Genomic DNA, 23,655 nt, shown 5'->3' with positions numbered 1-23,655 from the left:
TGTGGGGACAATAGCAGTTACATCATGAATATCAATTTCAAACAACAGCCTGAGCCTGAGTTCAACTACCATGTAATAACACAGAGAAGTCCGACTGATTCTTCTTTTGGAAGAGCAAGTGGAACTTATTTTCTCTCCAGACATATCCCACATCCCAGGACAGTCTGCCATATTCAAGGTAAAGCATCCTCCTAGAGACACACAACTAGGTTGCACATCCAGCCTGATTCTCCTGAAAAGAAGTGTGTGTGTTTTAGGTCTTTCTTAAAAAAAAATTACTCAGCAGCACACACGAAAAATCCTTCACTTGTTTCCAGTTTCACAAAAAAAAAATATAATCTCCAAAGTGTAACTCTAGGTACCAGAATGAGAGGAAAGGAGATGGAGAGCTACGGAGATACTGAAAGACTGAAAGTCAGATAATCTAAAAGGTCTCAGACTGGGTTTGTGGGCCTAGCATTTAGAATTTGGTCCTGCGGTTGGAACTTAATTAACAATTCTGTGGATAATGATTCATGAACCATATTGGAACCAAACTCATTCTTCTATAGTACTCGAGAGACAATACAACTAACACGAGTTAGCTTTTCTTTTGTTTTTTAAAATCCCTACAATCAAGAGGATGGTATGGTGCGACTCTGAATTAGAGCTGGTCAGAAAATTTCAGCACAAATGATATATATTTTTTTAATGTTGTAATGCTCCCCCACCTCATTTTCTGACCAGCTCCATTTCTGAACACACACCAGGAGCAACTTGTTGAGTAAGAAGGTGTCATTTTTACATAATCCATTCTTCAAAGTTAGCCTTGTTTAGAGTGAGAGTCTGCCATCAATTAACAGGGTACTAAACTGCTGAGTCTCAACTGACATTCTAGGGCACCTGCTTCCCATTTGGAAAGTTACTAACTTTAACAAGTTGAAAGTTAAAGGATAACTTCAGGGAGAAATTTCCAAAGGCACAAATGACAATTAGGTGCCTATCTCCCATTGTCCCTATTAACAAAATTGCTTCATTTTAATAGGGCATAACCATCCAGGCCCTGCTACCCCCTGCTGGAGAGGAACGTACCACTACATGTTCATAGCACAGGTAGAAAAGCACTGAGGTCTCATACTGTGCAGTATTGAAGACCTGAGCCCTTTTGGGATGCAGAATACAATCTACCCTATCTTGTCATGTTCAGAATCCTGTGATTCCTTCCTCCAGATACCTTAATACATGGAAATTGCTAAGTCTTCATTGTAGAGTTAACCCTGGCTCTTACCTGGGTTTTAGCCCAAACCCCTCTACTGTACACACAGACAAACCTTTTACCCAGACTCTTAGGTGCTATAAGCCAGGGTTAGCTTACCCAGTGAGGGCAGGGGGTACAGATTAGAGCCCAGGATCCACTTTAACTGATGGAACTCGCCAGTTTTGCAGTGAAGATGTAGGATAAATCACTTGAGAACTCACAGTCCTCCTTCTCCCACTCCCCCCCACCCCTCCAATCCCCACAAGACAGATGAGTTGTCTCACAACTGACTGGGAAACAATCCTAGAGCATCTCAGTACAAAGATGGGATTTGCCCCAGAAGTCCTAGTGACACACACGTTGTGGGATGTGTGTGTGTGGGACGGGGTGCAGCACCAGTGCGGATGCAGTAACTCAAGGATGGCTTAGCAGGGGGGATGCTCAAACCCAGGCTAGGCTAACCTGAGTGACAGTCAGGGTATGTCTATGCTGCAGTAACAAAAGAACACCACAACCACCCACCCGCAAAACAGAGCAGTGAGTCTTATAGCCTGGGTCATCTTACTCAGGCTTGCGCAATGGGGTTAAAAATAACAGTGTAGATATTCCGGTTAGGCTGGACCCTGGACTCCAAGACCCTCTCTCCTTGCCAGGTTTCAGAGCGTAGGCTCCAGCCGGAGCATAAATGACTGTGTTGCTTTATATTCAAGTAATCCGCTAGCCTTACTAATAATTCATAGCTGGTAATTTAACAACAGTCTTTATTAGATACATAGTTAACATATACACAGAGCATCTTATCTCAGGTCAGCCTAATGTCTAAGCTAAAACCCACAGCTTCCTCCACCTGTCAGCTCCCACACCTTGGAAATTGTAGTCACCCTCTTAAAGCCACACTAACATCACATCTCACTTCTTTTAATGATTTTTTTTATAGCACAAATGTATTTGTATATATAACAGAATTTTCTAAATAGCTTTCTATAAATCTTTGAAAAGGTCTCCTTTGGCTTTATCACAGTCAGTGATAGGAGATCATATTGTGATGGGTATAAACGTTATCAGTGTAAGAAAGGGACTGTTACAGGAGCCAGATCTAAATCTGGAAAAAGCAGTGAGAATTTGCCAGACTGCCTCCTCCAGCTGTCAGCTCCCACACCTCGAAGATTCTATTCATTCCCTTAAAACTACAGTAATACCACAACATCTACACTGCTATTTTGAGCCCCACAGCACAAGCCTCGAGAGCCCATCAGTTGACCCAGGTTCTGCTGCTGTGTTTTTATTTGTTTGTTTGTTTGTTTTGCAGCATAGACATACCCTCACTGTGCAGTGAAGACCTACTCTGACTTTGAGCATTCGCTGCTACATCTCCATTCAGAGAATAAAAATTAAAAGGCATCTCCTGTAAATAGACCTGCATATGCAGACTAAGTGCCAATTTCTGCTCTCAGTTATACAGGTGTAAATCTGGAGTTAATTCCATTGTGTTCTGTACAAGGCAAATTTACAACATTGAAATTGACAGCAGAGTTTGGACCTATTTCTCCTTCCTATTCTGTTTTACTATTCTCTCTGAAGGAGAAAACATTACAAACTACTTCATTTTTAAAAAACCAGTTACCAAGCACAATTCAAATGTAAACGAGCAGGCAACAATAAATGACAGCTGCGAGAACTCACTAGCAATAGGCTGGATGTAACATGATTACCGTGGAACAAGGTGAGACGTAGGCTCTGAGAAATCATACTTAGGCTACGTCTACACTACTGTGGTAAGTTGACCTAAACTACACAACTCCAGCTATGTTATTCAAGTATGCAGTCGACAGAGCTTGGGTCGACTTACTGCGGGGTCCACACTACGCTGAGTCAACAGGAGGCACTCTCCTGTTGACTTACCTTACTGTTCTCATTCAGGGTAGAGTCCTGGGGTCGACTGGGGAGTGATCTGCAGTCGATTTGGTGGACCTGGTAAATCAACCCTGGACCGTCGATCTGTAGGGTAGTGTAGACATAGCCTTAGGAAGCCCATCTCCTCCCACCTTGTATTTGGCACAGCCCTGCGCAGCATATTGAGAAAAAATCTCCTTATACTACTACCAACATGTCATAGCTACCTGCCATCACTTAAATAACTCTCACCCTTCCCCAATGGCAGCCATACGTTTCAATATAGTTTGTAATGCCAGCTCAAGGGTCTAGAGATAGTGTGCTACACACTGTCACATAAGCCCTCAGTGTGATCATCATTCCCACTCCTTTCTTTCCTGAATCAGCAGATACAAGGAGGGAAGCCCACAAAGGCCCTGAGAAAGGAAGGGCTCCATGTCACTTAGCAAATTAACAAAATGGCCCTGTGCTGCAAAACTTCCTTAAAGTTCAGGGGCAGCTGTTTCTGGGGTTTTTGTTTACAGTCCTTACCATTTGCTGGGCCCTGGAGGGAGTCCCTATTCAATACCCCTTCTCCAGAAATATAGTGGTGGTCATGATACAGGGTCCTGGGAAAGGCTGTGACTGATGGAGCTATCTGGATATTCAGCATCAAACTTCCCACCTGTGTGTAATTTCTGTATAAATACACTGGGTGGGTGGTATTGGGGGGGAAGTGGTCAGACATGGCCAGGTGCCTTTTGCCAAAGATATATCGTGAGTCATTAAGGGGAACAAAACCCCCTCTCTAATTGGTTATTAGAGAAGCATTAGATTAGTGGATGTAGGACTGGAGGGAGTAATTATGGCGCACTTGGCTTACATACTTTTTGCAGTGAGGAATGAAGGGTAAAGCAGCTCCACACTAGTTTTGAAAGATACATAACAGGTAACACTATTTTTTGTATCTGGAATGGAGGCTTTTGAAAGAATAAAAGATTGCCTTTGGCCTGGTCTACACTATGAAGTTCGGTTGACATAAGTCACCTTGTGTTTACCTATTTGTGCATGTGTCTGTCCAGCGGTCCTGGGAGTGGCTCAATAGCATGAGTATCAACCACATGGCAGACTGTTAGGGAACAGGGCACAAACCCCAAGTTGGTTGCGAGTTCCTTACTCAGATTTCACCAACCAATTATCAAGTGTGAACTCCTCCTACTATAAAAGCCTTAACATGGAGTCACAGACAGTCCCCTGGGGTATTCCAATCTATTTTGACACGCAAGCAAGCATACTTTGGTGAAAGATCACAGCAATATTTAGATTACTCTCAGTGCCAAAGGATCAGACACTTACCCGTGGTCAATTGCACCTTAGATCTCACATGAAAGACAATGCTTGTAGCCAATCCTATAGTGAACTATAAAAAGATTTATTAACAAGGAAAAGGAAATAAGAGTTATTTACAAGGTTAAAGCAGGCAAACATATATACACACAGAAGTCTTAAGTTTCAAAAGGTAATAGAAACTACTATAATAGGCAAGCGCTATATGTCCTTTAATGCTAACACAGGCCCAGCACTGGGGATCTTTTGCTTATGCTTCATCATTCTTGTTCCTCAGAGTCCAAGCAGCATGAAAGATACAGTTTCTCCTTGTTAGCACCTTTTATTCCTTCCCTCCTTCTGCTTCAAGTTGCAAGTTCAGCAGTTGGGAGGAATTCAGTTGCACATTTCCTCTTCATGGGAGGTTTCAGGAAGAGAAGTCATCAAAGTCTTTGGTCCTCTCATGTTCCACAATGGTTTCTGCTGTGTTGATGGGTCTTCTTTCGTTACGCCGGAGATAACTTCTTTGGTGGCAAACTAGTATTTCAAACTCCACTGCCCACACGACATGAAATCCAGCAACCACAACCTCCTTTTTAGCCCCTCATGTATTTTTGAAATATCTATTCCTGGTTACCTACCTTGGTGAGCACAACTAGCAGCTCTCCCTTGTGTGCAGCTGCCCAATGACTATGCTAGACACACTCCTGCCTGGAGTAGACAGGAGATATTGGCTCTCCTGGGCTGGTGGGGAGAAGAGGCTGTGCAAGCACAGCTATGGACCAGCCATAGAGACACAGACACCTATGAAAAAATTGCACTGGGGATTCAGAGAAAAAGGTGTGACAGGGATAAGTAGTAGTGCCACATGAAAGCCAAGGAACTGCAGCAGGCAGAGCCTTAACTAGGTATTTTTGCACCCGAGGCAAGAATATAAAATTGCACCCTCCTCCAGGGCCAGCTCTTCGGTGGCAATTTGGCAGCGGGTCCCTCAGTCCCTCTCGGAGGGAAGGGCCTGCTGCCAAATTGCCCCCGAAGAATTAATTAAGCGGCGGCAGTACAGCCTGTGATTTGGGGTCTAACTCATGATTTTGAACTGCTTGGGATGGTCATGTTGCTTCCAAGATGGTCTTTGGTTCCAGTCCAGTTCTAATCCAGAGATGGACTCACAGGTTAAGAGAGGAGAGAAGTGTTGGATATCAGCATTGACCACTAGGGATCAGCATGTGTCCTGAGAATGCTGGGAAATCAGGTCTGCAGGGCAGGATCAGGATCAGGGGTGGCAGGTTTGTAGAAATTTTGGTGGTGCCCAGAACCCACTCCCGCCCAAACTCCACCCCCCCAAGGCTCTGGGAGGGAGTTTGGGTGAGGGAGGAGGTCTGGGATGCAGGCCCTAGGCTGGAGCAGGGGATTGGGGTGCAGGCTCTGAGAGGGAGTTTGGAGATGGGAGGGAGTGCAGAGGGAGAGGATGCAGGGATGAGGGCTGTGGCTGAAGATGAGCGTTTTGGAGTGTGGGAGGGGCTCAGGGTGAGAGTAGGGGTGAGGGCTCTGTTTGGGGCTAGGACGGGCTCAGGGCCAGAGCAGGAGTGTGGGGGGTTAGGGCTCTGTCAGGGACTGGGGCTGAGGTGTTTGGGGTGCTGGAGGGGCTCAGATAGAAGGTGCAGTGTGTGTGTGGGGGTGAAAGCTCTGACTGGGGTGGTGGGCTCTGGGGTGGGGCAGGGCTGGGGATGAGTTTGGGATGCAGGCAGGCTGCTCTGGGACAGGGCCCAGAGAGGAGGACTCCTCCCACAGCCCTTTCCCTGCCGTCAGCAGCAAGCTCTGGGAGAGGAGAATCTCCTTTCCTGCCCACCCAGCAGCACCCTCACCCCCACCACTGTCACTGCATGTGCTCCTAGGGCGCCTCTCAGGTCCAGGAAGTTCCCTCCCCTCCTCTGTGGTGGGTGCCAGAGGGTGCTGTGTGCGCCTCCTCCCCTGCTGTTGCCCTTGACTGTAGCGTCACTGGGGGTGAGAGATGGGGCTGCCTCCCTGCCCAGCATGGGGCAGGAGCAGTGACTGCGGCGGGGGCCCCCCTGGGCTGATGGAGGATCCCATTGGAAAATGAAAGGGTCTGAGGGGGAAGGGCAGGCTCAGAGTCAGTCTGCCCTGGAAGTCAAGATGGGGGGCACTAGGACCCAATGGCAGCAGTTGCTGCAGGGAGGCAGCATGGACCTGCAGGGGAGAGACAGGGACTCTCTGCTCTAGGGCTGGGAAGGTGGGAGGGAAGGGAAGTCGGGGCCGGGGGATGCTCGGGGGAGGCGCGGAGAGATCACCCAGGTTATGAATATCTCCATGCCAGCGGCTTTATTTTTCCTCCACTGCTTTCTGTGTCCCTCGACTTTGTGCGCCCGAGGCAAGTGCCTCACTCGCCTTTGGTACAGCACTGGCGGCAGGCATACCACACCGCCAAGGAGGGCAACAATTGATTCGGTGCTGAGCCGCAGACCTGTCACTTTTGTGAGCAGCATGCCATACTTAGCGAAGACCCCACCTGCACCCCACAGACCACTCTGATACCTCTCAGGAGCTTGAGACAGACACACCTGCCATGAATGGGAAGGAAGAGGGAGATGTGGTGGGGGGTTCCAGCCATGACCTATTTGAGACTCCACCACAATCTAGTCAATCCCACCAGCTGACTACAGATGAGCCCGATGAAAGGGAAAGGACCTCGGGTAAGCATCTGCATGGCTTTTTCCTTTTAACATTTAAATTTAAAGATTGCGCTCAGCCCATCCCCAAGCGCTCAAGACACAGATATCAACTTTTCATAGATTCATAATTATTACAGCATATTAGTCACAACAGCATTCTTAAAATTCACACCAGGAGGAGGATTTTCCCCCATATATAATGCACACATACCACAAATTGTATTTTAAATATATTCTGAGGTTTGTTTGTTTTTTTTTAATCAGTATTTCTGAGTCTGTTCATGGTGCCTGCCATGCTTCCTTTGCTTTTGTGCAGCACTGCTGCTGATCCCTGTCATACTCCTTTCCCCTGTGCAATTTTTTCATATCCGTTATTGAAAAGCGCAGTGGTGTTGCCAGCAGTACAGGCATCCAGTTTCTAGAAAAATGAAACCTGTCCTGTTCTTTCCTTGTGCATTGTCAGCACCTAAAGGATTGGGGCGAATCTATAGCGCATGCTCCAATTCCTCCTGCAATTCACTGTGATCACTTTAATAAGGTTGAGTTTAGTGCAGCAACAGCCATTCTGTTCTCACTCAGGGGGCAATGAAAGGGTTAACCAGGAACCATCCAATCTGCAGAAAGCAAAGCATGTAGTCAGAGGAAAAGAATGATACAGAAAACATACCATAAAACAATAAACAGCTTACATGCCTACTACCAAGTAACACCTATTAAACCACACAGAACCCTGGTAGGTTTCCAGATCTTTTAAACCCTTTGGCCCAGTTTGTCCTTCTAGGTCAAAGTGTCCTATTAGTTCTTGCATAAAGTGAGAGTGAACCCTCCTTTATATCAGGCTGGGCATTTTATACAATTCTCAGTTCTTTGTTTGCTGAGCCTCTTGAACCTGGTCAAAGCAGTAGATGCAATTCCCTGTAGGGTGTGTTACTACTCCAGAAATGTTTATCTGTCTAGAGATTTACAATAAAATCACTGAGGTTAATTTAATTCCTGATAGTTCATTCATGCTAGATGATTTCCCCACAGTCATTTGTCTAGTTTTGTCTTTGTTTGTCTGGTTTCAAGAACAACAACAACAAAACAATCCATTCACATCTGGGGGGTAACCATACAAAGGCAGAAGTGGGGGGAAGGGAAACAGTCACACATTTTTCATAAGAAAATAAATCAGAAGTTCTCAGCAAAATAAATCCATTGGTTTTGCTGTAAACTTGATAAAAACTGTGCTTACTTTTTAAATTTATTTTTACTATGAAAAAATATTTTTCATTCTTGGATTATTAAAAACCTAGCTGAAGGGACTTGCGCCTACATTTACCTGACAGTCACCTTCTGTCAGGGAACAAACATCGAAAATTTCAGCCCAAAAGACATGCATTTTGGAATGTTATAAGTTTAACACATGGAGTTATAATGGAAACTGCTCTGAAGCCCTAAATTTATAAGGCTCCGATCCTGCAAATAAGTACAGACTTGTTCAACTTTAATCACACGCATAGTCCCAGTGAAGTCAACTTTGAAGCATGCATGTAAGTGTTTAAAAGTTTGGGGGAACAGCTGCATTAGGGACACACATGAGGATGACAATAAGACTAGAGTGGTCTTGATCTCCCAGTTACCTTATGCAGCCGTGACTCCACATTCCCAGTCCCGAATTTCCCCCAAACTGTCTGACCTGAGGGGTCCAGCCTTCTTTTGAAACACTCAGAGAAATAATAAGGTTTGTTTACTCCTTTAAAGAGACAAAAACATATTGCTGCTTATTGCAGGGGAGGGATACCTCAGTGAATTGAGCATTGGCCTCCTAAACCCAGGGTTGTGAGTTCAATCCTTAAGAGGGCCATTTAGGGATCTGGGGCAAAAATCTGTCTGGGGATTGGTCCTGCTTTGAGCAGGGGGTTGGACTAAGATGACCTCCTGAGGTCCCTTCCAACCTTGATATTCTACGAATAATTTTACTGGGATAAATACACACTCAAGCACAGCACTGAGTTGGTTTATTGGAAAGATAAAACACATTTATTAACAAAAAGGCACAGGGTTAAGTGATACCAAGTAGAAGGAATGAAGTTAGAAAGGGTTACAAAGAAAAGTAAAAATACACATTCTAATGGCTGAGGCCTAACTTAATAAGCTACAGTCTTTGTTCAAGGTCTTTACCACTCTTCCATTCCCAGAGACACCCCATGGTTGAAGGACTATCTTTCTCAGCTTGCAAAAGCTCTGGCCCCTTGTGTCTGTCCAATAATAGATGCCAAGATGACTTCTCCTCTCTCAATACATCTTCCCAAACTTACTGTTTTGTTCCAAGGCTCAGGATGACCTCATGCTGTTCTTCTCTTCCTGTGGACTTCCCATCCCTCTGCTGAGTTGTAGAAAATGAGGCTTCCCCTTGCTTAATTTCATTGGAGACAGGTAGATAGGATTTCTCCCAGACAGGAAGGAAGGCAGCTGTTTCTCCCTGTGTTTGGTCACAGACGTTAAAGCATGAGATCACTGAGTATCCATATTTCTTCATATAGTGTTAATACATACATTTCAGAATGATATTGTCATTAATGGTATCTCATTAGCTTTCAGAAGAAGACTTACCTGACACACGTCTATAATACGGTATATTATATACAATCAGTTAATTCAATTACTTATTTGAGGTTCAGACCCAGCCTTTATTGCCAAGAGAAAATTTCTCTCTCTTGCTGGGGAGTAAATGCCATGGTGTTTTCTCTCTCACTGGATAGCTTTGTTTACCTTATATATGTAAATGGACTCTCATTGTCTCTGCCTGATGCCCAGGCTGGACAGACAGACAAATACACATTCCTTTGTCTAAGGCAGACTGGACTTATGGATGGCTTGCCAAACATATTTTAAGAACATAATTCTAGCACATATCCATAACTCTTTGCACACACCCTGTGCAGACATCTTTCAAGAATATTAATGATCTGTGAGTTATGAGTTTTCCATTGGCATCTTACATGCTACCCTTTAGATGAAGATAACGACAACAGTGTGCTAAGTGTAGTAAGTATGTCAGGCCTGAGAAGAGCTGCTAACACAGAGTAGTGAACCACAAATGGGCCTCTGTCACACTCACCAACTGCATTTTGTCCTCTTTTGCAACACATCCAGGGTCCAAATTCGGGGGGAGGGAGGGACGGGGAGGAGAGGGAAGAGGCCCAAAATGACAGGCCAGTGTCCTCCTCCTCCTCCTCCATGGCCACTTCTTCCTCCTACCTGTGTTGAGGGTGCACTGACCCCTGCATAGCTGAGCCCTCTGCCCTAGCACCACAGCCTGCAACCTCTGTCCAGTACAGAGGGGAGGGAGGTCCTGCACTCACCTCACAGCGGGGCCCCTGTCCTGCAGCGCCAGGCCCAGCTAGGGCAATGCTGAAGGGTAACTGTGGGACGGGCTTGCTCTCCAATCATCCCCACCTCCCCTTCAAACTGGTCATGTGACCTATCTAGAACCCAGTGAGAGACACCAGTGTAGGCCAATTCCTAGAGGGAGATGGTAAAATTGTTAATTATGCAGAAAAAGTGGAAGTATTCAATAAACATTTCTGTTGTTTTTGGAAAGAAGCACATGATTCTGATAATGAAGAGCTTTCCAGTCTAATAGCAAATGAAAAGGATGTTAAACAGCTACTAAGGATAAACATTTTAAAATCAGCAGGGCTGAAAAACTTGGCTAAAAACATCCCAGTTGGCTGAGGAGATAACTGGCCCACTGATGTTAATTTTTAATAAATCTTGGAATACTGGGGAAATTCGAGAAGACTGGAAGAGTACTAACGTTGTGCCAATATTCAAAAAGGGCAAATAGCATGGCCCTAGTAACTATAGGCTGGTTAACCTGACATCAATCTTGGGCATAATAATAGAAAAGATGATATGGGAGTCAACCGATAATTAATGCAAACCAACATGGTTTTATGGAAAAGGCCTTGTCAAGCAAAACTTATTTCATTTGATGAGGTTACAAGTTTGGTTGATAATGGTAACTGCATAAATATAAGAGACATTGACCTTTGTAAGATGTTTGACTTAGTACCACAGAACATTCTGATTAAAAATTAGCACTATATAATATCAATAAAGCACATGTTAAATGGATTAAGGTCTGGCTAACCAACGGATCTCAAAAAGTAGTTGTCAATAGGGAATTATAATTGAATGCAGGTGTGTTTCTAGCAGGGTTCTGTACTAGGACTGATACTACTCATCATTTTCATCACTGATCTGAAAGTAAATATAAAATCACTCCTGATAATATTTGTGGATGACGCAAAGATTGGAGGAACAGTCAACAATGAGGACAAAGCAGCCATAGAGTGATCTAGGCTGGTTGGGAAGCTGAGACGATTCAAACAAAATGTGTTTTAATACAGGCAGATGCAAAGTTATACACCTAAGAAAAAGGAATGCAGACCAGCCCTTTGGAATGGGGGCCTGTATCCTGGAAAACAGTGACCCTGAAAAGGATTTAGTGGTCACAGTGAACATGGAACTCACAATGAGCTCCCAGGGCAATGCTGTGGCAAAAAAGGATAATGCAGTCCTGGGTTGTATAAACAGGGCAGTAGGGAGGTTATTATAGCATTGGCGAGACTGATATGAAATAATGCATACAGTTACGATAACCACCTTTTAAAAAGGATGTTGAAAAATTGGAGCGGAAAGGCTTAAAGAGCTCTGTCTGTTTAGTTCATCAAAAAACAGACTGCAAGGTGATTAGTTTACAGAGTGTAAATACCTTAATAGGGAAAAAATAGCAGGCACTAAAGAGCTCTTTAATCTAGCTGAGAAAGACATAACAAGAACCGATGACCAGAAGTTGATGCCAGACAAATTCAAACAAATTAGGCACAATTTTTTTAAGAGTGACAGTAATTAACCATTGGAAAGCACCTCCAAGGGAAGTGGCAGTATCTCCATTTCTTGCTATCTTCAGATCAAGACTGGATACCTTTCTAGAAGATACAATTTACCCGAACAAGTTACTGAGTTCAATGCAGGGATAACCGGGTGAAATGTAATGGCCTGTGATTTACAGGAGGCCAGACTAGATGATCTAATGGCGCTTCTGGCCCTGAACTCTCTGAATCTGCACAGAGATAAGAAGGATACACAAGTTATTAAAGTAAGTTTATAAAAGCAAAACACATGTGCCTGATGGCATCTGAAAGACAAAAATTAGAAAGCCTTACACTGTAACTGTTGCATCCCTTATCCAAGGAAAGGAGGCCTGCAGGCAGGCCCATGGTTAATACTTAGCGGTCTGTTAACATTTTCTATCTATTAACCTGTTTAGTAAATTTGTATTGCTATATTGGACAGCTGTCCCGAGGGGGAAAAATGGAAAGCAGTTAGGACATCATCACTAGATTACCAGGTGACTACAAACAGGCCAGCATCTATGTTACTCTGCCCTCTACTGGAATAGATCATACCTATTATTCAAATGTTTAATAGTTAGTTCCCTCTGCCAGCTGTGCTAGCAGTGGCTCCTTTAGCTATATAAGCAGAGACTTGGTGTTTGTATGGTCACAAGCAGAACTGTGGAAAACCTGCTGATTTAATTTTGTCTGTTTTGGGGGAACTATAACAGGTGGTTTCTGATTACCCAGGTGTGGCCTCGAAGGGCTACACTTGGGGTTTTGGTTCCATACCAACTTAAAAACGTAAGGGAATCTAGAGCAAATCTCAGTGGGTTGTAAGGCCTTGTCTACATGAAGGAAAAAGTCTGCAATAGCTAGTGTGGATTACCCAGTGCATACTAGCCCCCTGCACTAGTGCACAGTGTGGACATATATTTCTCACCTTCATGCACAGTAGCTTAATGCTTTAGGAGTACATTAAGCTAAGCCACTCAAGAGCACTCTTTTAGTGTGCTTTAAATTCGCACCCTAGCTTACTGTGCACTAACTTTCCCATGCAGACAAGCTCCAAGAGCGGCCTGCTAAGAGAAGAAGCCCAGAGCAACACACAGAACTATTTGAGATGCAGAGGAAACTTGCACAGAAGCTGCCAATCCTGCAAGCAATGTAAATAAAAATTTCTCCTTTCTCCACCTAGAAAGAGCTGGATGCAGAACTTGTCAAAGCATCTCTCTTCAAGCATTAGGTAGAAGAGTCATTTCTCAAAGGACATGAGGTGTCCACTCCCCACAAGGGCTGTGCACACACCTTCTGCAGCATTCTTGGTCTCTGCCAGAACAGGTTACGAGGGGCCAAGCAGATGACCCAGAGTCACGATTAAGGCCTATTGGATTACCATAAGAGTCACAGAGATGCTGGCACTCTCCTTTCTGTGTGGCACATATTCTGGTACTGTATACATTCTCCTTTTCACAGGCACTAAATTCACAAAAATCAATGAGTTTTGATAGCTGCAGCCTCCACCCATCCAGCAGAGGCCCTATCTCTGAGATGGTCTGTTTATGGTGATAAAGTTTGCATCTGTGTGCTCCTCTCCTCCAGGGTTAAATAATGCACCTGTCTGTGTTGTGAGAGATGCAGGAAGTTTTTCAAGACCATACCAGGCTGTTGGCAAAATCCTAATCCCACAGCGAGAATATGATCAGCAACATGGGCTAACTGGGCAAGGCATAGGCACGCCATCTCCTAGCAGCACTACACTAAGCCTCCAAGCTTATCCACACATTGGGAAAGGTCCAGTGGGACCAGGCTCACGTGAGTAGCCACAATTTTGCATAACCCCTGTGCCCGCAAGGAGGGGCCGAGATATTGGCGAAAGAATAACACTCAGTCCGAGGGTAATAAGCAAGGCTTTACTGAAAGAAGGACTTACACTCCAAGCTGCGCGGGGAGTCCCTGAGGCGCGTGGGACAGCTGCCAGGCAGGACTCCGCCAAGGGGAGTTTTTCGCGATGTTATATCCCCCACGCTTATCTCAGGGTTATATGGGGTCAACAGCCGGCTACATTCATAAATTGTACATATTATATAAGCTGACTTGTTTACAAACAAAAATATGCTGAACTGTACTAAACCACATCTTAGGTCTATCAGACAAAGCTCACTGAATGCATCTTCCGCCCACATTCAATCACATACTCGGTCTGCCACTTAGCTCCTTGCCAATCTTCCGCAACCTTGCCCCTACAACCCCACAGACTGTTAAAATTAAATTTTATTGTCTTGATTTCAGCATAAGCTAACTGAAAACACATTTCTGTATTAATTTCCAGAGCCTGGAAGAGAAGAAATGGCTGAGTTCTCTAGAAGGTCAAGAGACTCCCTTGCTTTACTGAGAAAGGTAAAGAGAGATTTGCAGTTATTCATAGCGGCTCTATGCCTCAGCACCTAGGTCCTGTACGTTCACTTGTAGCTCTTACACTGCCAGGTAGAGCAACTGTGCAACACACACTGCATATTACAAGGACCCAAAATGAGGGATCATAAACATCAAGCAAGTAGAGGAGGGAGCTTTGAAATGATGTGGTTTCATCTCTAAATGTGTAAACATTGTCTAACTTTTCATTCTTCAGCATTTTCATGTCAATAATTTAAACTAATTAAGAGTCTGAGCATGTGCTGCAGTATGTACAAGAGGACAGTTTTTCTTTTATAGCCATGCTCAGTAATGTGCTATAGTTAACAATTCAATCAGTTATACTTTGCACTTGGAGCACCTTTCTTCTAAGATCCCCAAAGCATTTTACAAACACAACATCCTGTTAAGGGCAATATTATACTCATTTTTTTCACCGATTGGTAAACTGAGGTACAGAGAAATTAAGTGACTCGCGCAACACTATATAGTGTCAGTGCTGGGAACGGAACCCAGGAGTCCTGATCCCCTGGCACCAGTTTGCATAGAGTGTTTTTCCAACTCCCTGCTTTTTCGGGAGTTTATAACTCTCCCATAACAGGGGTTTGAAGGCAAACTTTTGCCTACAATGACTCATATCCACAGAGATTTTCTTTTTTAATGTGAAAAATCCAGATTTAAGGATTATGACCCAGATCCACAAAGTTCTGTAGGTGCCTAAACTCACTCAACAAAGTCCCTTTGTGGATCTGGGTTAATGGCACCAACATATGGGCATATTGGGGCATTGCACCTATTGTGACCAGCGATTGGAGACTAAATTATGAAGTGTATTTCTTCCTTTTTGTGGCCCTTTTGCATGGAATCTCTAACAGTTTTAGTGATGATTTCTACTCCCATTGAAGCCAATGGTAAAATAATCATTAGCTTATAGGGATGCAAGATTGGGTACTTCTTCATTTAGCCTTTAATTGTGTAACTGCTATCTGCTGAATCCTTTCATACCTTACTGTCTACTTAGGAAGATCCTTTGAAAAAACAACCAGCTCGTCCTATGACTGCAGTTGGCCATGAGATCCATGCTTCTTCTCTTACCTGTCCCTCTTCTCCAGCCCGTTTTATGCACTACAAGCCAGAAGTCAGAGAGAATATAAACTATGTTCCAAACTATCTGGATCAGGAAATAAAAGTAAGTGGTAACCTTTTGTGTTATGTTTCCATTTCCCAGAAAGGGGCGCATGGAGGTTTCAGTTCTTGCAGCCTGTATCTAGCTGACCTGTTAATTTGTATTCAGACGTTATTTTGGGAGTTCCTAGGGAGCTGCCCCTGCCAAACTGGAAGCCTTAAAATATTCCTATTGGAAATGTTAGAAATGGACGGAGCAGAGGAGTAGTTACCTGAGCTGCAATCAGTGCTCTCTGCAATGCTATGTACATGGCATACTCCCCAAAGCTCCAGTTCCCCTGCAGTGCTCCATAGATAGTGCTCTCCTCATTCCATGGTATGAACGTCTGTCTACCAGGGTGGCACAAAACTGTTTTTTTTTTTTAAGGCAATTTCATTCTGGGCAGTTTGTACAGCTGTAAAATTTTGCACACTCAATTTCACAAAATTGGGGCTGAACTCAAACAGGCAAAAATTGTAAACAGTTTAGTGCTATAAAGTAGGGCTATCAACTAATTGCAGTTAACACAAGCGATTAACACAAAACAAATTAACTAGATTAAAATAGTTGTGATTAATTGCAGTGTTAATCACAATTTTAAACAGAATATCAATTTAAATGTATTATAAATATTTTTGGGTGCTTTTCTACATTTTCAAATATATTTATTTTAATTACAATACAAAGTGTACAGTGCTCACTTTATATTATTTTGATTATAAATATTTGCACTGTAAAAAAAGAAAATAGTATTTTTCAGTTCACCTCATAAGTACAGCAGTGCCATCTCTTTATTGTGAAAGTGCAACTTACAAATGTAGAATTTTTGTTAAAAACATAACTGCATTCAAAAGCAAAAACAAACAATGTAAAACTTTAAACTCTAGAATTCAAAGCATGAAGGGGCATATGAATGTTTAGCATATCAGGCATGTAAATACCTTGCAATGCTGGCTACAACAGTGCCACATGAACACCTGTTCTCACTTTCAGGTGATACTGTAAAGAAAGAGTCGGAAGTATTATCTCCCGTACATGTAAACTTGTTTGTCTTAGTGATTTGCTGAAAAAAGTAGGACTGAGTGAACTTGTAAATTGGTATTCTATTATTGTTTAAGAGTGTGATTAAAACTGCAATGAATGTAGACTTTTTTAAATTTCACATTAAAAAAAAAAACAATCGTTTCACTGCCCTACTATAAATCTGCCTGGCATATTTGTACTCCCTTTTTAGTCATTATTGTACTGCCCTTCTTCCAGGTCTTGGAAAAACTCCGTGACATTCTACAGACAGACTCCCTTGCAGAAATCCAAGAGTGGCTGGCAAGGGCAAGTATAAGAGGTAAAATGAGCGTGTTTGTTAAAATAATAGTAGACCTGTCACAGTTACCTAGCTAGCTGCACTACTATCTTTTCTTACAGTCTCACCAAATGCAACCCCACAGGTGTCAGGTCTTTACAACTTGTGGGTGGAACTCCACAATCCACACACACTCAGACCAGGACTTGGATTACAGCTCCCTGATTTCTAACTGTGACTAATTCAGCAGCTCCATCTGGATTTCTCTTTGGGAGCATAAGACAGCACACATTTGCAATGAGAAACAGGGGGTGCTCCAGGCACCAGCACGCCAAGCACATGCCTGGGGCAGCAAGCCACGGGGGGCGCTCTGCCGGTCGCCGCAAGGGTGGCAGGCAGGTTGCCTTCGGCGGCATGCCTGCGGAGGGTCCACTGGTCCCGTGGCTTTGGTAGACCTCCCGCAGGCATGCCGCCAAATCCACGGCACCAGGGACCTCCTGCAGGCAAGCCACCGAAGGCAGCCTGCCTACCGTGCTTGGGGCGGCAAAATACCTAGATCCGCCCTGATGAGACAGACACAGCTTCTTCAAAACACAGCATCATTTCTTTTGCCTAAAAGGTACACAGTGGTTAGAGAAACAGATTTAAAACAACAAGACCTACATCCATTTTCCCTTCCTTAAGCTTAGCCACTCTATCCATAGTGGAGGTGTGTCTGGCTTACTTCCCATCTCTTGCATGGGAGAAACACCCTAAACTGCTTGTGGCTTTCTCCCTCTGGCTCTGAGTGGATCCTCCCAGCTTTTCCACTGACACATACATCCCAGCCAGCTTCCATCAGCTCACCTCCCCACAAAAACTTGTCTGCCAGAGAACTTTTTTAACCAGTGTGGGTCTTTTGATCTGAGACTTAGCCTTGGGAAGAGTAAAACATCTTAGCCTGAATTTAGCCAGCCAGTCAATTCATCACCAACTGGTAGTCCAGTCATTGTTATTTTCACTCCCTTGAAGGTGGGTATGTGAGAGACTGTCTTATTTGAATCATTGTTTCACTTCTGTTCAGTTCTGCAACAACCCCTTTACAACCTCATTTGATTTAGCTCTATGCATTCAGAAAGTAAGCAATAGAAAATTGAACAGGAAAATTGAGTCACACATTATAAATTACAAACACATTTCCCCAGTTAATCACAAGGCCATTTTCTGCATTCCCTTACACTCATGCAATACCTTTGGAATTCCCATTGAATTGAATTTATGAGACTGCAAAGATGAAAGTGAGGGCAGAATCTGGTCGTGTGTGGTTGGACTAGGGGTAGTAGTTTTGATTACTGGGGTATCGACAGCATGCCCTTCCCAAAGCAGCCTTGGTTGAATTATTTTTTTTGAAAGGTACATCTTTTGTAAGAAGGATCATATCTCAATGATGGCAGTAGAAGTTGATCCGTAAATTGGAAAGGCCCCTGAAAACACACAGCTCAAAGAAAGAAAAAAAAAAAAAACACCACAGGAAAGCGTGTATATTACACTGCTACAGTACCAATTCACAAGTGCTACAAGCACTCATTATTTGGCTTTAGCCTCAGCACCTGCTTAATGCACACTGTTATGCCAGCACAATGTTTGCCAGTCATGTTATTACCTACTTATGGGTAGTGTGACAAAGTTCCTCCTCTACCTTGGTGGGTCCTGCGCTTATTGGCAGATTTGCTCACCTCAGTGATCTTTCCCACAGTTTGGGTCTTCTCTTGGGTCTGATCAGGAGTTAGGAGGTTTGGGGGGAACCCGGGCCCGCCGTCTACTCTGGGTTCCAGCCCAGGGCCCTGTGGATTGCAGCTGTCTATAGTGCCTCCTGTAACAGCTGCATGACAGCTACACCTCCCTGAGCTACATCCCCATGGCCTCCTCCAAATACCTTCTTTATCCTCACCACAGGACCTTCTTCCTGGTGTCTGATAATGCTTGTACACCTTAGTCCTCCAGCAGCACACCCTCTCACTCTCAGCTCCTTGCGCCTCTTGCTCCCAGCTCCTCACATGCACTTCCTCTCCTCTGGCTCCCCCTTGTCTGACTGGCGTGAGCTCCTTTTTAAACCCAGGTGCCCTGATTAGCCTGCTTGATTGGTTGCAGGTGATCTAATCAGCCTGTCTGCCTTAATTGGTTCTAGTAGGTTCCTGATTACTCTAGCGCAGCCCCTGCTCTGGTCACTCAGGGAACAGAAAGCTACTCATCCAGTGACTAGTATATTTGCCCTCTACCAGACTCCTGTACCCCACTGGTCTGGGTCTGTCACAGTAGTTACACTGCCCCGGATGATCATACCAGCCAACTTCTTTATTTAGCCAGCCCTGCTATAAATTTATTTAATTCTGCTTTTAGAGACTTCTTACCTGGACGTGTCTATGCAGGGAACTTGGCTAGGGCTGCTAGCTAGACATAGGCCTGAACCACAGGTGCAAACTTTTTGGTAGAAAATTGAATTAATGAGCCTCCTTGGGCATTAGTTTACATTTTCAGATCTATCCTGAGAAAGTTAGATCTCCAACAGTCATGCTACACTCAGTTCATCAGAGTCAGTGAGCTCTAGTGATGTTCCAAATTCAAGTTGAACGAGCTAGGTCCCAAAGGCTATTGGAAGAGAAAGAGAGAGAGTCTCTCTCCTCCCACCCCCACTTCAGAATATCACAGCCTACATCTCACAGAAAGGGGATGTCAGTAAGCTATGGGTTTAAAGAAACAAAATAGCAAGTGGTATAGTTTTTCAACTCTACTAAACATTTCTGCTCACTTCATTTTGCAGAAAAATTCTACCCAACCAATTTGGAGGCAGATATGACTAACACTGTAGGGAGAAGAGGCTGGGCAAAGGTGGATATACAATAGAAACCTGTGATTAATATTGTTAGAGCAACTACTGTCATTGTTTAACTGGAAAATCCTTTCCAGCTTTTTTAAACTGAAAAATCCAACAATTATAGTTTGTTAATATGAACAGTCTAGCACTCATGAACTATACATGCTGTGCATACATACAATTCAGATTTAAAACAGCATTTTCCATTTTCCTAAATTTCTTTTTAAAGCAATCTCATTCAAAGAATTTTTTTTTTGACGGTTTTTGGTGTTTCAGAGAAAGAGTTTGTATCAAATTTGATTCGCTCAGAAATGACTAGCAGGGACTTGCTGAATTATCGGCAAAATACGCCAAAAGGAAGTGCAGTGGAGAACTTGAATGTGCATGATACCATGAAGCTTTCCCACGCCCCTGGGACAGAACCAAGGGAAGAAGTGAACAAGTTCAGGTAAAGTCTGCTTTAATTGGTAGGATCAGGAATTTGTTAAAATCAAAAGGTTAGGAGTTCATGTTCATTGTAGGAGAAGGATTCAAATTTTGAACGATTTTCTGAAACTTACCTAAAGCACTGATGTCTGCAAACTGAAGCTGCAAATCTTGAGAGAAGAATTTCTCTATCTGCCTCCTGATTTCAGGTGCTTCTCTACTTCCGGTCCTGGCAGAAATAATGCCAGGAACAGAAGCACTGAAATATTGTCACAGAGGCTGATTCTGTATTAGAAACAAAAGCCCAGGCCTGCAAACACTTATGCATGTGCTTAAAATGTATGCATTTGGGTAGCTCCATTGAAGGCAGATTGCTTACAGGTGAAGTTACTTTTGTGCCCATTTGTGTACGTTTGCAGGATTAGGGCCTAAAATAGTGCACAGAAAGAACTTTCAATTAGTCAGGCTTTTCACAACTGCCCTAACACATTCAGTTTGAATTTAGCTCACTCCATGTTAATTAAGATGGAGAAAACATATTTTCATATTGAACAGAGTTTTTTGGTTTTGTTTTTTAAAAAAGCGTAATAGGTTTTGTAACTTTTTCATGCTTTGGCAAGGTACTATATGAAGCTCTGCAAGAGATATTTGAAATTGTACATGTTCCTATTTCAAAACTCCCCCAAATCCTGATCATTTACATGGGGCAAAGGATTATTCTGCTTCTAAATCTTGAAAGTTGTTTTTTCTCATCGTTGCCCACAGTCATCAATAACACATAAATGACATGGTGGGGAAGAGATTTGCCTTTTACTACCAGAGGTGAGCCTGGGCTACAAATCTTCAAGGGGTAATATGTTCTGTATATCTGTTGCTGACTATGCCTGTAGACCTAGGAGCTGTTTTGTTTGTATTATTCAATTGTTCTTTAAAGAAATTAACTCACCAAGTTAGACTAGTTTTTGGAAGGAAACTTTTCACGCAGAAAAGTCAGAGAATTTAGAATAGAAATGAAGAATGGAATTAAGTTTAAAAACGTCAGTGGTGAAAGTGTTGGTTTTGTGATTCAAGCTTGTCAGCTAGAGCTTGAATTGAAACTGTTGCTAGGTAGGAGAGATTCCATTCTTGGGTACAAAGTTATACAAGTGGAGCAGTGCCAAGGTTTACAGGCATCAAAAGAACCCTTTAAGCCATTGCTGTCTATATCAGCTCACACAAAATGCCTGCTGTTTCTTTTTTTATGGCTTTATAAGCTCTCCCTGTTCTATTCAGGCCTTCAAGTAAAGCATCAGAAGCAAGTAAAGGAATGGAACAAGGTAGGTGATGGAAATTCTAAGACACTATACAGCTAGAAATGTATTCAATGCCATAGTGTAGACATATTGCACTTTGAGGTTTTGTATGTAAGTTCCTTGAAAATTTTCAACAGTTTAGAGTTTATTTTTACACTGGGATGGAGAGAATTCAATGGCAGTATGAAAAATACAGCAGTATGCCAAGTTAATTGGGAGTTAGATTTCTGAGAATCTCTTTTTATTACCACCACTGATTCAGCCTCTTTAGGAAGAACATTCATGTATCACTTTCCCCAGTCACTGCACCTCATTAACAAAGCAGTGCAAAGTATACTTATTTGCAGCTGCTGACAATCTTACTTCAACCACCACTAGGTTTGACCTTTCTGTAAATTCTCCTGATTTCTTCATCCACACAGTAAAAACCTCCTGCTATTCCTCAGAATGTGCCCAAACTCTTCCTGTCAACTAGCTTTTGGATTCCACCTTGCCTTGCACCATCAACCAGCACATCTCCCTCGTCCTCTGAATAAAACATGCTTTCCTAGTCAGTCTCCCTCAGCTACCAAAGACACATTTACAGCCTGTACCCAGACAGTTTCACCTCCCTCAGATCACCACCTTACAGGCGTTATACATCTGGAGTGCAGTAAAGGTTAACAAATCAGCACATGCCAAAAAAAAAAAAACAAAAAACCCAACAGTGTCAATAAGGAGACTACCCCTTCTACAAGAAAGTAGCAATCTGAGTTGTTTATATGATCATGAGACTGTGCTAGCAGTAACCTGTATTAGCACACCAGGATATAGTGAGTTTGACCCCTCACCCAAAAAGGGGGGGTACACTCTATTTACACTGGTTCAAAAGTACTACTAGCATTCTACAGTGAGTGAAAGTACATAATTTATAATACCTGTGGGTGGAGACTTTACATGGGAAGGATGAGAAGGGAAACTAGGGAAGGAATTTTGTGATTTCTCAGAGACCAACAATTTTTTCTTCTCAAAGAGTCATGCAGTTGGAGATCCTCCATGCTACTATTTTCTTACTACCAGAAACGCATGTTAAAAGCCAAACAAACATTGAAAAACAAAGCCTAAGCTTAATGTGGTATAAAGCTTTATTGTTCAAAAATCTTTTCCAGAAAGGGAGAGAGATGGTCATTTGTCCACAAGAGGGGAGAGACTTACAATCCCAATTTCTGAAAACGTACACAGAGGAAGGAGCCACAGTCCTTCCTTAGCGCTCCGACAGAAGCCCCATCTCCGCTACAGCAAGTTACCCACTGATCAGAGACATCTTACTGCCATAGAATAACTTCCTCTTTAAAGCTTCTGAAACAGCACAACTGTTTCCTTCAAGTGTATGTACTATTACTATAATGTACAATATGTACTATTAGCAGCAATAATTACAAACATACCTAACACTGGCTTCCCCTTTAAAAACAAAAACTTGTGTTAATTTCATTTAGTCCGTTAAGTGTTTCATCAAAAACCACTGAAGAGTACACACAGAATGATTTCTCCAGAAACTTTTGGATATTTCATTCAAAATGCCTATACAAGTAAGGTTAAGAGAACTGTAAATAAAAGATGTTTCATCTACCCTGCAAGACTCTTTAACACAGGCATTTCATCTTTAAGGAAATCTAAATTTGCTATTAACTTGGAATATCAAGTGAAGAGAATATCCACTGCTGTTATGCTTTCTAGCCTCTCTGAAATGATGCACTGTACAGCAATTGGGCAGTACTATATTACACCTTGATTACAACTTCAGCTGTGGGTGGAGTTGAAACCACAGAACTAATCTTTTTCTCTGCATTCTAGAGTATAGCATATGACACCATAAGAGAGGGTCGCAACTTGATCAAAATACCTCAGGCAACAAATTTAAAAGCTTGGCAGTTGACTTGCCCCCTAACAAGTATGTGCATGTATACACATATTTGTGCACAGGAGTCAGGCCCACAAATGGATACATTGTGTGTGGATATGCCAACTGCTCATGTAATTATAGAGATACATGGGCACATGTATGTTTTGCAAGGTGCAAGTCATGCACCAGTTTTTAAAAAGCTGACCCTAAGTTTTCAATCCTAGCTTACTAGAAAAAGCATGACTACAGGCAGAATGACATGCTTTCTGCAAAAAAAAGTAAGTAATTATCTAAATCAATTCCTCTC

General features: G+C 43.0%; 1 protein-coding gene across 1 annotated transcript; it reads left to right on the top strand.

Moving 5' to 3' along the window:
• Positions 1-24: 24 nt before the first annotated feature.
• C3H4orf17 (chromosome 3 C4orf17 homolog) lies at positions 25-22,784 on the top strand. The gene is made up of 8 exons (XM_050944471.1): positions 25-178; positions 13,614-13,826; positions 14,344-14,411; positions 15,448-15,615; positions 16,852-16,933; positions 20,022-20,193; positions 21,444-21,487; positions 22,612-22,784. The coding sequence occupies exons 1-8, from the start codon at positions 25-27 to the stop codon at positions 22,782-22,784; spliced, it is 1,074 nt and encodes a 357-aa protein (XP_050800428.1).
• Positions 22,785-23,655: the final 871 nt, after the last annotated feature.

The sequence above is a fragment of the Gopherus flavomarginatus genome, chromosome 3 (genome assembly GCF_025201925.1).
Source record: "Gopherus flavomarginatus isolate rGopFla2 chromosome 3, rGopFla2.mat.asm, whole genome shotgun sequence".
NCBI classification, from domain to species: Eukaryota; Metazoa; Chordata; order Testudines; family Testudinidae; genus Gopherus; species Gopherus flavomarginatus.
This window is presented reverse-complemented; position numbering and strand designations above follow the sequence as displayed.